The 17,008-nt window shown below is 33.4% G+C and overlaps 1 protein-coding gene across 1 annotated transcript; it reads left to right on the forward strand.

Annotated features, from left to right (window-relative positions):
• The first annotated feature begins 1,055 nt into the window (after positions 1-1,055).
• On the forward strand, positions 1,056-15,972 carry LOC123566251 (nose resistant to fluoxetine protein 6-like). The gene is made up of 16 exons (XM_053524262.1): positions 1,056-1,290; positions 1,559-1,746; positions 2,133-2,220; positions 3,082-3,178; positions 3,763-3,865; positions 4,568-4,667; positions 5,097-5,264; positions 5,762-5,858; positions 7,497-7,595; positions 8,323-8,488; positions 9,022-9,101; positions 9,655-9,762; positions 10,334-10,457; positions 11,262-11,451; positions 12,265-12,407; positions 13,044-15,972. Exons 1-16 carry the CDS (start codon positions 1,056-1,058, stop codon positions 13,164-13,166), a joined length of 2,109 nt encoding a protein of 702 aa, XP_053380237.1. The 3' UTR covers positions 13,167-15,972.
• The last annotated feature ends 1,036 nt before the right edge of the window (positions 15,973-17,008 follow it).

Genomic DNA, 17,008 nt, shown 5'->3' on the forward strand with positions numbered 1-17,008 from the left:
AAAGAACATATTATAATGCCCTTATTTACTTTGCATCTCATATTATAATGCGGAGTAATAAATAATTTTCATTCTTAGACAAATATGATGTCCGCAACAAAAAACATCCCTTTTATTTGCCAAAAGCAGTAAAATAATTTTCGTCTAAATCACAATTACCCAAATCCAAAGAATGCGATAAGTGAATCACTGTTTGCCGTGAAAGAAATAATATTTATTTACCCTAACATAAAGGCCTATCTAAAGTAGTTAGCGTTAAGTTGTTAGTGTTTATGGAATCTTTAAAACTGTTATTTTCGTTAGCGAAAGTAAATATCATAAGAATATGGGTCATACTGATATGAAATCAAAATTTGCTAGTTATTTGTAGCCGTTAGATAAATCACAAAGTCACAAACAGTAGGTTAATATTAGATGCAATATGTATATATGTCAAGCAAGGAATCTATGGCTCTATCCTACCATATAAAGAGTTGATAGATGGTCTATGAATCGCCAGTCTGTAGAACTTCCTTGACACCTATTTTACAACTGACTTCTACTGCAACGTACAATTTTGCATCATAAATATACTTCTGACACAAAAAAAGTATCTTTGGGGTCGCCGTAGCCAAGTTGTAAAGGTCGTTGACTTTGAAACACTTGCCACTATTTCTCTGAGAAAGCCACGTGGTTGGCTTGCGAAAGGTCGGTGAATCCAGATTCCCACTCGACGAAACATCTTATATTCTTAGTTTGGAAGTAGCCATATAACCTTAACTATATCGGTAAGACATAAAACATAAACAATATGAACCATATCATTTCCATTATGGTTGAAACTGTCCTTTCTGACCCTCAGCATACATTTCAAAATACTCCTAAAACTAGGCCGCTTTAAATTTGATACTGATTCATTTATACGAGTTGTAACAGTAAACCACTTGGCTAAGTGTAATGGTATAAATTTTAATCAATATCGGAATCTTGAAACAGAAATGTATTTTGTTTGGACGTTGGTATCTCTCTTGATATTGCACAAAAGTTCGTGTCAAATAGATGGCGGCTATGGAAATATGATGACTCATGCTTTGGAACTTACTGCTCAGGTGCAGAGACAGGTGAATGAGAACAATGCGAGCACAATAAGTGTCATTCTTGAAAATAATCTGGACGGTATCTTAGCGCTGGGAGGTGAATTCTTGGCATCAGTATTGGACGCTGTCAGCTGGAATGTCAGCACCTCTTGTTTGACACATTCAGGGCTTTTTCTTCAGGCTTTACTACGTCGTGAAAAATGGGCGCTAAAAAGTAAGTGTGGTTGTTTTACATGATATGTTATTGGTTACTCTGTTTTATGAACTAGGTGGTGTAAACAACTTGCAAAAATTAAGAAATATACAAAATTCAAGAAGTTTTATAGAAACGTAACTATGTTAAATATTTTAGAATGTTAATTATTGATTCAAATGAGTCATTGATGCATAATTAGAAATTATTTATCACTAAAAGTATTTTTAAAGGTATTCTTTGTGTATATTCAATACCTAGGGACGTTCAGTTCTTTTCTATCATACAGTGATAGATGCTATTGGAAAGCCTCCAAATGGTCTGCTCGATGGTCATTTTACTTGGCTTGGAAACTATGATGAATGTATAGCTGTAGAAGCGATAAGATATAACGATACAATAAAAAAGATTGGTCCAAGTGAAGCCTTTACAGGGAAATACTGTTTAGCCTCGTTTCCACTTGGAACTACTGGAAATGTAAGTATATTTATATGCACTGTATATGATTGACATTGACAGCGAAGTTACAATTTAAGAACAGCCGCATGTATACCAAAAATAAAATATGTGCTCCAAGAAAACACTGAATTACTTGAAATTATATTCAATCAGAAAGTTTATGTGATTCAATCTGGATCAATGTAACTATTGGAGCAGTTGTTTAGTAATATTTATTACAAATTATAGAGAATGTTTCCTCATGTAAAGACAAAATACACTTACACATGAGACTTTAAAACAAAAATAATCCAAACTTAGATTCCTTAAGTTTAGGTTGTTACACTCTTTAAAAATCATCATATTGTGTTACATATCATTCAAATTTGTCTGATTTTTTAAATAAGATTTTTATTGCTTTATAGAGTTTAACAGGCCCACCGATGTTTTCAATAGGGATGTGTTTACCGGAGACGTGCAGTTCAGCCGATGTGGCGACTCTTATAATCACGTGTAAGCCTTGCATTACATCTAAAGAGGCATGTTTCAGATATAGTGCTTTCATTTATTTGTTTTAGATAGTAAAACCATTTCATAATTAACATTTGTGTATCTGAACAATTTTAGGACAAATCGAAGTATAATTATTTTCTTCGCATCATAAGCTTTCAAAAAACGTTAGTCATGCAATAGAAATGTGATGTAGTTCATACAATATCTTCTTAGGTAATATTGATTTTGTGTGTTATTTTTGCTTTTAAAAATGAAGTATTATTATCATGCATGGCTTTTTGAAGATATATGTAGAAATACACCATATGATACATTTATAAGCGATTTTTTTATACATGAAATGTCTGGCTTGAGTATGAGCACCGTCAAATAAAAAGGTAAGAAGCAACCTTAGTCTTCAATAACACGGACAGTATATGAGAATTTATCTGTGTGCTAGTTCTAATCTCTGTACAGCAAAGGGCGTATCATTTCAATCAGCAATCAGTGTTACACTGCAACGTATTTGAATTGTCAGCGTGTCCAGCATTGTGTGTTACTGTCAAACCCGTACTTGTCAATTTAAAAGCAAAGTGTCATTATAAATCATTATTTATATTTGATGTAAATAATTTGACGCCAGCAGTTGGTAAGTAATTCAGTCCTCCTTATTTTACATCATTACGGTTTCTGACTTGTAAAAGTAAAAACATGTTGTGGTCACGGGCCTATGTTTGTACACTATGCTTGTTCAAACATTTCATTTTGATAGGCTGTCCGAATTGTTTTCTTATAGCAATGAAAATAACAAAATTTCATTACATAATGTTACTTTCATAATTCCCTCTGATAGCAGGATAATCTATTTCATTTGATTTACAGTTATAAGTTTACTTCCATTTAACGTGACACTCCCATCAGTAAGTGCTGTTTGTCAAGAGAAGACCTTGCCATATACAGATGCTGCCATCGCTGTAATGTAAGCTTCATCGGCGGTCTTTACTCTATTTCATTCTTATGTTATTTATAACTCCAATCCAAAAATGAACCACTATTCTGTAGTTTGGGTTGGCTATGGAATATAGTGACATGTTTGAATTAATTATGTAGAAGTCAAAGAGGCAAAGTATTCTGTGCTTATTTTATAAATCATGCAATTTGAACTGACCCAGTGTTGTACACTTTATAAGTCCCTAATCACTAGTATGACTAGATCGGCTAAAGAAGGGGTTGCGAAAATTCAACGCAACGCACTATTCCTACGGGAAGAGCGCTCAAAGGCACAATATCTCATATGACGGCATTATACGACAAATTGGAATCAGCATCCTAGGCGAAAAGTAGTGTATAAGATGTGAAAAATACGGCGCTGAATTATACAGCTTAGAAAGCAGGATTGTTTTATGAATATATTGAAATGATCAGTAAAATAGCTTTATTATGCCATTCGACTACTTAGTTAGCTCTCTCAAACAATGGAACAGTCTGTGCTATTTTTGTTTTTCCGTAATTTTTAGAAAACATGAAGTATTCCACAGCAGTAAATATCTTTTTTCATTGCAGAGTTATATGCACAATATTTGCAATTATAATCATCACAGCAACGCTCTATGACGCCGTCAACCAGAACATACAGTCGAAAGAAATGGACACCAGCAACGGGCAGGTAGATTTGTTTTGTCATAACATTTCCCGATATCTGTTAACGCCCATTTTAGGTTTCTTTAACAATGGAATTCTTCATATCCCAAGCAACAAGACTAATTATTGTATAATTAGTAGTTAAAAATACTGGAAAATTATTGTTTTTCTTATGTTGTTCCAGAAACAAGAAACTAGTATAGTGTAGTCAGTGATCTAACGCAATCAAATTCTACCATATTTTTCATTTAAATGTTATTTGTGTTGTCATGGCAACGTAAAATCCAAAGCATCCTTGCATCATGAAAATATTGAGGTGTATAGATAAAAAGACCGTGATGAAACTAAAAATTTACGGTTAAGTTATTCTTCAGTAAAATCACTTTAAACTGTTCCTATATGTTCAAATGCATGATGTTTAGTAAGTGATGCAAATAATCTGTTCCATTAATGACTTGAAAAATACACGCCATGCACGACGACGCCATACTGCGTTCATGGCGTTCTTAACGTCACGTCTGCCTTCAATCACTTACTTAAAAGCATTGTAGCTCTTGAAATAGTAAAGATAATCGGCTCAAATTTTCAGATTTGAAAGGTAAAAGAATGTCCTGAATGAATGATTTGTTATCTCAATTATGAAATTTTTTGTCACACATTAACTCAGTTTTTTCTAAATGTATGTCTTTTAAACTTTAATAAAATCAAGGCGGTTACTGTTTTGCAGGTACCAAACAATTACACGAAAGGACAAATGCCAAACGAAATTGTGGCTGAACAAAAGATTGAGAAATTCAAATGTTCAGATTTAAAATCACGCAGACAAGGTCATTAAACTTTTGCATTTCAACAATATGTGCAAAGCTTTAATTATGTGATACTGCTCACGATTGTTTTAATCGACAGGTTGTAAAACACTTTTAAAAGATAATGTTACAGTATGCGCAGTGTGTTTGCATCTAATTGCACTAGCAATTAAAGTAATAGCAAATGTTATTAATTCTACGTAAATATGTTCTAAAGAGTTATGAATACAATATAGCATGTTGAATATATAACTAAATAATTGGTAAATCGGAGCCAGGATCAATATTGATAAAAGTTACAAAACTTTTTTTATTGTAGATCTATTTTCGCGATGAACGTTATTTCGATTTTATAAGTACTGTCTCGTGTGAGTTTAATTTCTTAGAATCTTAAATCTGCTCAAGCAATAGTATATGTTCTGTTAGTAATTGGAGTGTTACATTTTATAGGCAAAGTCACAAAACTTCTTCTTTCGTTTTCTGTATATTCAAATGCACCAAAACTCCTTAATACGAAACAGCTAGCTGGGACCCTTTCAAGTGTGAATGGTATACGCTTTATTAGTACGTCTTGGGTGATCCTTTGTCACACGTATATGATGGGTTTACCTGTAATAGGTAAGATAATTGTAGAAAGTTATCTTTTGTATTAATATGTTCGACGAGTCTGTCCCAATGGTTTCGAAGTTATGCATATCATAATTTTAATAAAACGTGTGCAAAACTATAGCATTTGGCATATTCGGCGCGCTTTTAGATGGATATTACTTTCTTGAGTACTTAGAAAACAATATAATAACACCTGGTAATTGAACTAGCGACTTCTAGATTGCTAGGTGATGTCTTGTTTGATTACTGAGATTTTTATAAAATAAAACTTTTCTCGTCTGCTAAGTTCACTGATGAGAACGTTTAGATGTGTTAGTTGAACAGAGGGCGTTTCTATTGGGCCGTAGATGAACTTTGACTATGTTTAAGTGCCAAGAAACTATCTGTCCTTGCTTATGTCGTTAGTAGAGTGTTATACTGAAGTATTTTCATTTGTTTGATCAACTGCATTTGTTTCTTTGGCTTATGCATTGGCATCTACACTGGCATCTGTATCTGACTTTCAGAAAATGTTGCTGTATTTCTACCAAAAATGTTGAAACGGTTCACATTTCAAGCTGTCGTTAACGCATTCGTTTCTGTGGATACTTTCTTTGTTCTCAGGTATGAGAATAATAAATTTAAGACGAGTAAATGTTGTTTACTAATATACGTTATTATTAATCATTTGAGCCGTGCCATGAGAAAACCAACATAATGGGTTTGCGACCAGCATGGATCCAGACCAGCCTGCGCATCCGCGCAGTCTGGTCAGGATCCATGCTGTTCGCTTTCAAAGTCTATTGCAATTAGAGAAACTGTTAGCGAACAGCATGGATCCTGACCAGACTGCGCGGATGCGCAGGCTGGTCTGATCCATGCTGGTCGCATACCCACTATGTTGGTTTTCTCATGGCGTGGCTCATTTAAATATTTGTTAATGACATTTAATGAGAACATACTGAATGTAATACAACTGATTCCTTTTAAATATCCAGTCAAATACATTTTTGTATCAAACTTCACGTGCAGGAATCAGTATGCAATTTACCTATTTACTTTTTTGCTAAATATGGGCTTAACGACATGTTCAACCCTGGTATTAATTAAACCACACGTGTCATGGTTCCTAACAACATGACAAACTGCTCATATCAATCATATATGTTGGGAATCACATGGTAAATATAATTATTAAACCAAATTCAATTTGGTAGTTTGAAGAGCATGAATAAATTTCCTGTCAAGATAAGATACGAAATTTAAACATAGCCTAACGTATGGCTAATGAAAGTTGTTAAATAATTTCGTAGTTACAATGATGATAATACGTACACTTACGAAACTAAGAAGTCTCAGTTCCTAGAAGTGTTCCAAATGAAAGTGATTGTGATTAAATCTACCTAGAATAAGAATACATTTATGCCATCAGATAGGCTTCATTTTAGATTTACATCAAAACTTCCATATTATTCGTAGATTAACGTTTGTTTAGAGTTATTCTGAACTGTGCAATATTCAACAAACGTGTCGTTTACACATCTATATTTTCTGAGGATTATAGTACGCATTATATTGGTTGAATAAAATAATTATTTTTTATCAGATATTTGATGTTTCCTACGGCACTGGTAGTCATTCTATGAACAATATGAGTTAAATTACGTATTTCAAAACACAGAATCCTTTATAGAACTTTTTACTTGGTCAGAACATTTTTACGGTTCCCGTAAAGTGACATGCGAAACTTTTTTTTATTTCGTGTTTACAACGCAATTTTATTTCGTAAAAACGAAATGTTACGAAATATGTTTCGTTTTTATGAAATAAGATTTCGTATAAAGATCTCTTTTTTATGAAATAACATTTCGTTTTATGTAATAATAATTCATTTTTATGAAATAACATTTCGTTTTTACGAAATACATTTCGTTTTTACGAAATAAGATTTCGTTATCATGAAATACATTTCGTTTTTATTAAAAACATTTCTGTTTACGAGTTTTAACGACATACATTTCGTTTTTACGAAATAAGATTTCTTCCTTACGGAAAACATTTCGTTTTTAAGATATCGTAAGAACAAATTATTATTTCGTTAAAACGAAATAAAAATAAGTTTCACATGTCACATTACGGGCACCGTACATTTTAGTATAAATACTGTTGAGAACAATGGTCTGAGAACAGAAAACTCCTACGTTCTCTTGACTGGTGGTAACAGATCACATGACGTTAGACTTTAGAAACATTGTTTTGTAGTGGCTTGCTTGTTGCTTATCTATCACTTCGTGAAATGAGAAAGGTAGGAGGACCTCGCAAATTCAACTGGTTTCTCTTCTACTTCCACAGATTTTGGAGGTAAATATAATGTTAATATCTTGAAACTCTTTCATACCGTAATTTTAGATTTACAGCAAAACTTGCTTCAGTGGTATCCTATATTATTCGTAAATTTACTTTTGTTTAGATATTGTTTTGAATTGTGTTACTACTACCCTGATTCTGGACGTATTCATAATGTTAAATATCTTGAAACCCTTTCAATTACACTCGTTATATACACTTTCATATACGTCAATGAATATCAGACTCGTATATGGAGTATTGCTGATTGTCATATTAACAGGTTCGTCATCTTCATTACAACGACACAAGCTTTCCTGTAGGAACTGATAAAGACATAATCAAATGAGCAGAGAAAATGTGTTCGATATTTACCTTTATACATGAGATCCACTGATTGTAGTCTCGGAGGCTAGGGCTGCAAAGTGCCTTTTAATATTCCGGCAATTGATTCTGCCTTTGCGACCAGGGCAGACCAAATTCAGCCTGCACATCCGTGAAGGCTGATCATGGTCTGCACTGTTTGCTATTCAGTCTGTACATTTTCAGGGAACACCCCGTAAAATAATAAATGGTACTGCCCAAATTAAATGATATACCAATCCATTTTAGACATTTAGCAGGGTAAGTGTAGGTAGCATTGGAGGCAGGGCTACTAACTCAAAGTTCGCTAATACTTTAATAGAAAAGGGGCATATCTTATAACATTAAAAAACGCCATAATGTCAGGAAACTGTTACAGGTTGACACCTCCTTACATGCTGCTATTTATGCTGTATGTACCGACATTCAAGTATTGGAGTGATGGGCCTTTGTGGCTTCAGCAGGGTTTAGACAAGAATGATTGCAAAAACTCTTGGTGGGCGAATCTACTGTATATCAACAACATCGTCAATGAAAAGGAAACGGTACGTCTTTTTTTTTTTCTTGACATAATGCAAGATATTCGTATCTAATTATAGACCTATAATATTCCTTCTAAAGTCCACATTAAGCTAACAAAATAATTAAGTCGTATAAGAAACATATTCAACATATTGCATATTAGTAGTGTTGTCAAACCTTGCTTTTTAAAAACCAACCTGTTTTACATAAACTAACATTACATTGAAATAGAGAAGTTGTAGTATTTAGTTTACAAGGAAGGAATTTCTGCAATGTTTGTGTAGGTATCTCAAATGGTAAAATTTGACGTATATATGACGTATAATGTTGCCTAAAGGTTTGACACAATATCACCATTTAAGATTTTGTTAAGTCTTTAAAACATTAAATTTGACTTAAGTCCGCTTTTCATTTATGACTCCACGCGGTCCCTATGCTTCGGCAATAATCAATCTTGATTTGCCCTGCCCCCACCTCCCCCCCCCCCCCCCCCCCGCCACACACACCACCCCTCGCAATCAAATTTTGTAAAACTGCCTTCTATTCTATTTTTCAGTGTATGGGATGGAGCTGGTACCTGGCTAATGACATGCAGTTCTTTGTGATAAGTCCCTTCATGCTGATTCCCCTTTACTAGTAATATATATAAGATTTATTAACCGATCGAATATGTGATAATGTGATAATGATGGGTCTAAAAATGTTTTAAGTAACAGTATGTGCTTATAAAAATAAATTGCTTCTCCTAAGAATTATGAATTTTTTATTATAGGTTTGAGAATTTTACGGTATCATAAATAAAATAAATGCTGACAGCTCGAAATGCATTTTGCCTTTCAGCTTCAATTAAAACAAAAGTATACGACCTCGTATAGTTTTCATTTGCTTTTTTTTTCCAAAGCTGCTAAATTATATGGTGCTGATAGATAGTTCTCGATTTGGTATAATAATCTCATTTCATAAAGCTGACATTTTAGGGGTTAAAAGAAGGTTATAAGTAAAATTTACAGAATCACAGAAGTTCTAAAGGTATTTGTCATACTCATAAACACGTTTGAAATTTACAACACAAGAAACGATTTTCATCAGTAAAAGAAATACAAAACGTCAGGAATCCCTCAAAATGGTGGGCAAGGGAGATAATTTTTGCTAAACGGAAATCATCTATATATCTATAATTTTGTTGCAGTTCCCCTGTACTTGGAGGATTGTCGTGCCTAGCTCTGGTTACGGTCAGTGTGATATCTCGTGCACTGATATCAAAGCATTATGAGTTTAATGCAAACTTGCTGTTTAGGTTTGTATATGATTGCAATTAAAAGAACATGCTGTAAGATTTCAAACTTCTTTTGAGTAAGCAACGTCAAGTATATATATTTATAAAGTCATAAATCAGCTTCAGTTGAATTGATATTTTATAAATGTGTTAAAACGTAAAGCTATTTTTTTCTGTTTTGCATCAATCTTTTATTGCATGATTAACGCATGAGATAGCTTTTTACATACCTCACAGACAAAACTGCTGTTTTTATCATTAGTTGTTGCACGACTTTGATTTTTAAACACATGAGATTAATTTCTATATTTCAAAACAAATTACATATATCTGGATGTGCGACCCTTTAAAGTACTAATTACTTTTCATTAGGATTGGTAAATATACTTCAATTTATGTCCAATTCAGTGTGTCCTAAAACCTTTCCACTGGGGAAAAACAATTCAGAAATATACGTAACTCAACCCTTTGTACAGCGCCTCATTAAAGGCCCTGTGTACAATGCCAAATGAAACGATAAATGTTTTGAAAAAAAATTGAAGATCAGCGATCACCTTACTGTTTTCCTGAAAATTGACTGGTGACATTTCAGTTCTGACATGGATGATATATTTGAAATATACTACAAACCATGGTCTAGAGTAGGCCCCTATGCTGTTGGTGTCTTCACGGGTTATATGTTGTACAGAACAGAATGTAGGATAAAAATGTCAAAGGTATGAGGATTTATACCATTATTTGAGCCGTGCCATGAGAAAACCATCATAGTGGGTTTGCGACCAGTATGGATCCAGACCAGCCTGCGCATCCGCGCAGTCTGGTCAGGATCCATGCTGTTCGCTTTTAAAGCCTATTGCAATTAGAGAAACTGTAAGCGAACAGCATGGATCCTGACCAGACTGCGCGGATGCGCAGGCTGGTCTGGATCCATGCTGGTCGCAAAGCCACTATGTTGGTTTTCTCGTGGCGCAGCTCATTTAAGGATATATACATATCAGGCTTTATGATAACAACTCACTGTGCACTGAAGCTCTTTTTATGACTCATACGGGAAACGTATTTTTGGAATAAATTTCACCGACATTTGCTAATATGTGTGTTTATGTATACAATGTAAACGGTAAACACAGACACAAGTAATCTACTTCCGGTTCCGGTGTCAATTCAAATCGGAATTACGAAGACGGCTTGACTTATTTGCGATATTGTTATATAGAGATGTATACTCACAATGTTGATTTTCATTCTGTAGGATAGGCATAGCGTAATAATCTGTCAAATACACATGTACACATTTGTTTAACATTTAATTATTTATTAGTATGCAGTGTGTTACGTATAGCGCACAAATTCTATATAAATGTGCAGCAAATTAAATATTATGTTTGTGCTAACTTGTTAACAGTACACGAATTAATGCTTTTAAGTACCGCTTACCTTGAAATTCTGTAAATCTACTAATAAATCCATACAACCTGCTGCATGATACGTTGTAATAATTTATTTTCTAATGAATACAGTTTTTGAATTTTGTTGGCTGGACGATGGCTACTGGTGTGGCTATTGCTGTTTTGTATGGATTGTACACTCCTGACGGATCAACCGATAGACTCAGCGTTGATGTATCGGCCCTGTACAACGCCACTTCAAGAATAGCTTGGGCAATATGTATTGCCTGGGTGATATTTTCCTGTGCTTCTGGATACGGTGGTAAAATGATTTACTTAAATATTTTTTCCATTTTAGTCAAATCTAAATAGTCTTTAAAAAATTTACACATGACCTATATATCTCCTATCAAGATCTTGTCCATTTTACCTGACTTTTAACAAGATTTTGTCCGTTTTTACCTGATTTTTAACAAGATCTTGTCCGTTTAACCTGACTTTTGACAAGTTCTTGTCCTTTTTACCTGACTTTTAAGAAATAAGATTACGTCGTTTTAAGAAATGTGATGTGTAGTCGATGCATACATTCTCAGAAAGGGATAATAATATAATGCACTAGGTTCTTATGCATGAACAAAATTAACGGTAAATTAGATAGTAACTTTAAAGGAACATTGGCTAAAAATGGTCTTTCTTGAAACTTAAAGTTTGGCCATATTGTGATCATTAGAACATGACGTACGCATGAAGGAATGGTACATAACGCCCGTTTAGATAAAGTTTATTAATGCAATTTATCTTTGGTACCCCTTTACAAACGCATTTCAGTCTTGAATGGAAAAAATGTAAAAACAACTAATTCTCAAGCGTTTCCATAACATATAATTTGTCGTCAGCAACTAAGTTTCAAAGACTTCAAAAGATCTAAAGAAAACTTTTATCTGAAACTGTATCATCAGATCAGTCCTTTTAAACATGTTCTTCATCTGATTTTTCAGCTAAAATCTATGAATTTATACCGAATATCCATTTTACTAAGTACAAGTACACAAAACTCAATGAACAAAAAATAGAAAATTTAAATGTAATATGAAATAGGAAAAGGTTTTATATCAAATGCTTTGCTTAAAAACAGGACCTGTGAACGCCTACCTAGCATGGGGAGGATTCGTTCCCCTTAGTCGACTGACGTATTGTGCATATTTAGTTCACCCCATTGTGATCACGTTACAAGTGTATAGCAGAAGAACTTTGGAACATTGGTCGGACATTGAATTGGTATGTTCCTTTAATAAATATACTTATTAACTGTTTATCCACAAGTGCAATGCAGAATTATTTCGGGACATGAGTCGGATATTGAATTGGTATGTTCCTTTTATAAATATACTTAACTATTTATCCACAAGTGTAATGCAGAAAAATTTCGGGCCATCGGTCTGACATTAAATTGGCATGCTCCATTATATAAATTCTTAACTTTATATCATAAGAACTTTTGAACGTTGCTCTGACATTGAATCGGTTTGTTCCTTTTATAAATATTCCTAACTGTTTATCCACAAGTGTAAAGTAGAAGACCTTCGGAACATTGGTCTGACATGGATTTGGTATGTTCCTTTTAGGATTGTATTAACCTTTATGCACATAAGTGTATAGTAGAAGAGTCTTTGAATAATGGTCTTACAGCGAATTTGTATTTTTATATGCATAACATCAAGTTTATTGACTGGATTAATTTAAGAATCTTAATCATTTCTTCCAATGTTAATGTGAAGTGTTGGTTACATAAAAGCGTTTGCAGAAATCTGTATTTGATAATTTCACTGTTTTGAAACAATGCACCGTTCTATTTCAACAAATATTTCCAAAACACACCTCAGATAGATATACTTGTATCATTGTCTGTTGTAGATATACCGGTTCCTTGGTCACATGTGCATAACCTACGCCACAGCCTTTGTGATATCGTTGGCATTTGAGTCCCCGATGATAGGGCTCGAGAAAGTACTACTGGGCCGGAAGAAAAGAAGCTAGATCTTCGACAAAACATTCATTATTATACAACAATTAAATATCGGAATGTCCCTTTAAGGCCTAATATACAATCTAAATTTTTAGAATGGACTGAAATAAACGTGTTCATTATCTTGTAGAAATCGATTGCTGACTTGTAAATAATATACATAATTACTTTTTCAATATATCTGTCCGACGTGAATTTTCTGGGACGGACATGACTTTTAGGTTCACGATACATGTAGGTTTTCAATATTCATGAATGGATTTTGAAAAGCGTATGTCAGAGAATACAGTGAGGGTAACAAAAACAATGTCTATTAGTGCACCTTTTAGTTTTATAAACATCCAAAGATATCATGTAACTTCGCCGACAAGTTGTGGTATTAATAAAATACATCTTCTGCAATTAATTTAAATGTCTTATGTAACGGAAAAATCGAACAACAAACTTATTTGTTACATTTTGTTTAATATATACATCGAAATTAACCCGGAAACTATGATGCATTTCAGAGGGAAACGTAAATGTGTAATTTTTAAGTCACGGACCATTTGGGAAATGTAAACACTAAAAGTGTGTATTTTATATTTACTCGTGTTATCGTATGAATACTTTTAACAGAAGGTGCATTTTAATAAGTTACGATACATTGTATGTGCTAATAGATCCTTTGTAAGCAAACAGTCTAGATTTTTCGCCATGATTAGTTATACAAGTATACACAGGACAGAAACCTTCTAGCATTTTCCAGTACCTTTGCTTACTGAGTGATTGATTGATCGGATATTGTATGATATATTGTCATGTTTTGTTATACTTAGACACTGAAATAAGATGTATAAGAACTTTAACATCAATTTTATATTTTACGCTTTCACTATTGTATGTCTGGCAAAATGATGAGCTGAATTTGCCTGATTCTTTCTGTTGGGTGTTTGATATCGGGATTTTTAACTTCATTCAATTATTTTTTTATAACGACAAGGGCTTATCAACAGATAATCGGGTAAGTTGAAAGAAAAACTATGTCAGTTTCAAAATGCATTGTTTGAGCCTCTTATAGTACACTTAGCAGTTTGTTATTTGGGACTTTATAAGTATAGCAATTGTTTGACAAGAAGCAATATTGATTGACAGTGAATGCACCAACAGGTACAGAAATGTTGTCATTGCGCATATCAGTTTTAGGTCTAAAACGTTTTAATTTTGTGGAAAATTATTTAGAAAAAAAAAAGCTTTAAATGTGGCAAAAACAATTAAAAAACTGCACCAAATGGCGGGGTTGAAGGCGATTCTCAGATAAATGATATTTTAAACTGCATTCTCTTGGTCTACAGTTGAGACTTGCTTCACATGTTGCAACATCAAGGAAGGTTGCATCTGTTGTCATGCCCATAGCGACAATTGAGGCAACCGAGGCACTTACCTTTCTGTCTCATCTGCCTCGGTCGATTTTTCTGTCTCATTTGTCTCGGTTGATTTATGTTTTGCCTGGCCATTATTTTTGGTCTCAGGGTTTGGTTTTACCTTAGCTGTATAAATTTCCAGCCGTTTTTGGACAATCTTATCTCGGTTTAGAAATTATTTTCCGAATAGCTTTAATATTTAAAAAATGGAAAACTGTGGCATATATCTACGACGTCACAACTGTGTGGTGTACGCGAGATATGTCAGTATCGCACTTAGGTTGGTGCGCGCATTTCCGATGTGTGTTTTCAATATTCCCCAGCAGCATCCAAAAAGACCAGCCAGTAATATAGAGGTCATTCCCAGGCGCGTAGCGTGGCATACTCAGTTACTCTGCTGATTGCTGAGAAACATTTGCAATCCAAGTCTAAAAATAAAAAGGGTAAGAGATCGAAAGAAGCAATGAAACATATCAGGTGATGGTATGAGGCTAGTGCCAATGTTTGCGCATATATTACTAATCTGTATTTTTGTAGATTTGTAAATTTCAGAAGAAAAAAACAAGACCGTAGCTTGGCTAATTTGTTTGTTCTTAAACACCTCCTTCCCTAGACAAAAACTGTTACAAATCATTTTGTAAATTATTAAATAACATCTTATTCGGACCCCTACTTATGAGGACATGTTTGGCGAAATAACAGAGATGTCGACGTTTCATTCGTTCAATTAAGATGTTCCACTTTTTAATGTAATTTATTACCTAGTTCAGTGATTTTAAAACATTACTGTTGCATATGCATATCTGAAACTCTGGGATACGGTCAAAATAAATGTACTTGAGTATAGATTTTAAATTTGCCTAATACAGATTTTAGTACTCCTAATCCTACAGCTTAGTAAATATTTCACGCGCATTTTTATTTTACTGTAAATGTTCACCGTGCTCAAATGTACTGGTATGTATCAATAGAAGTTTTACCACTAATACAAAAGTGGATGATATATTAACATAATTTGATATTCTTTCGTGATCCTTTCATGATTTTAGTGATTCAGACACGTCAGTAAAGAAATGTTAGTAATCTTCAAAAGATTTATCAAATATAATACTGGATCAAGTTTAGCGTTTAAAAATGCTTACTGTATCAAAATGACTGTATATGTTTTCAGATACATTTGCATCATAATCTCTAAACACTGCCAGGTTAACATATTTTGATATCATTTTATGATTCAGACACATCAGTAAAGGAATTTAAGTAATGTTCGATAGATTTGCCAAATAATACTGAATCAAATTTTGCGGTTTAAGACTGGGTATTGTATTAACTTGATAATTCATGTAATCACATATCCTTGTTTCGTAATATATAAACAGTGTATCTACAATGCTATGGAAAAATAATCATATGAAACTGCATGTATATAACGTAATGAACACCGCAATGTACTAGTAAATCTCATTACATGGTAGATATGACTTACTTTATACTTTTGTCATAGTATGATTAAATGTGCAAAACGTCCCTTGAACTTTTTATTTTATCAAAACCTCACCCAATCAGCCTTCAAGTTTTAATTTTACTTTTATTATTTATTGTCGAAAATGACATTATGATTGTGCGTATATTCGTATGCCGAGAAACATACCTATCATGAGCATTGTAGACTTTGACCAGAAGCCAACAATTATATTTCTAACTGCCCTCTTTGGAGGTTCCACAGACCCACACAAGAGGAAGATGATTCTCCTTTTCACACCCTACAGGCGAATAACTTCAGACGCGAATTGCGCAATAAATCCCAGAACCTAAGTTCTAAAGTGAGTAATTAATTGCTCGGCTGCTCACTAAGAACCTAGGGTCTTACTTCAGATCACAAGTGTTGTTTTTGAAAACCTATGTTCTGAATTGAAATGAAAAATATTCCGGTAGGGTTTACAAATGTATGTACACCAGAATAAATGACATTCAAGAATGACCAGTAGGACTAGCTAATGATTCCTTCATTTCTATTTTTGCCACAAAAGAAACATAATTCCCATATCTTTTAATTTATTAGCAAATAGAACTTACTGTATAAAGAATTAGACTAACCGATTTAATCATATTCAATTATTTGGACCTATCATACATTTAAATTGACGGGCTCCGACGATCATCTATTTCAGGTAATGGAATGGATATGGATTTTGAAATTAACAAACATTTTATCATCATTCAAAAACGTTTTTAAGTTTTAAAGATTTAAATGTTGTTACTTCACGTGATTTCTAGAGAAACCTGGTAGTGATGATAAAAGAATTTGCAACTTTAAAAATGTTTGTACTAACTTCTAAATATCAGAAACCGTTAATTATGTATTAATAATAACTACATGTATGTCATAATAACTATTTTACTGTGGTAAATGGAAATGCCTATATGACGTATGTTGTGCGAAGAATATT

Source organism: Mercenaria mercenaria, chromosome 15, assembly GCF_021730395.1.
Source record: "Mercenaria mercenaria strain notata chromosome 15, MADL_Memer_1, whole genome shotgun sequence".
NCBI lineage: Eukaryota > Metazoa > Mollusca > Bivalvia > Venerida > Veneridae > Mercenaria > Mercenaria mercenaria.

What these genes read in the sequence shown, in the direction of transcription:
- LOC123566251 (XM_053524262.1), top strand. Translation starts at nt 1,056, where the DNA reads ATGATGACTCATGCTTTGGAACTTACTGCTCAGGTGCAGAGACAGGTG. An exon ending in TTTAAAATCACGCAGACAAG is followed by an intron (nt 4,668 to 5,096) that starts GTCATTAAACTT and finishes TACATTTTATAG; the next exon opens with GCAAAGTCACAAAACTTCTT. An exon ending in CTGTGCTTCTGGATACGGTG is followed by an intron (nt 11,452 to 12,264) that starts GTAAAATGATTT and finishes GCTTAAAAACAG; the next exon opens with GACCTGTGAACGCCTACCTA.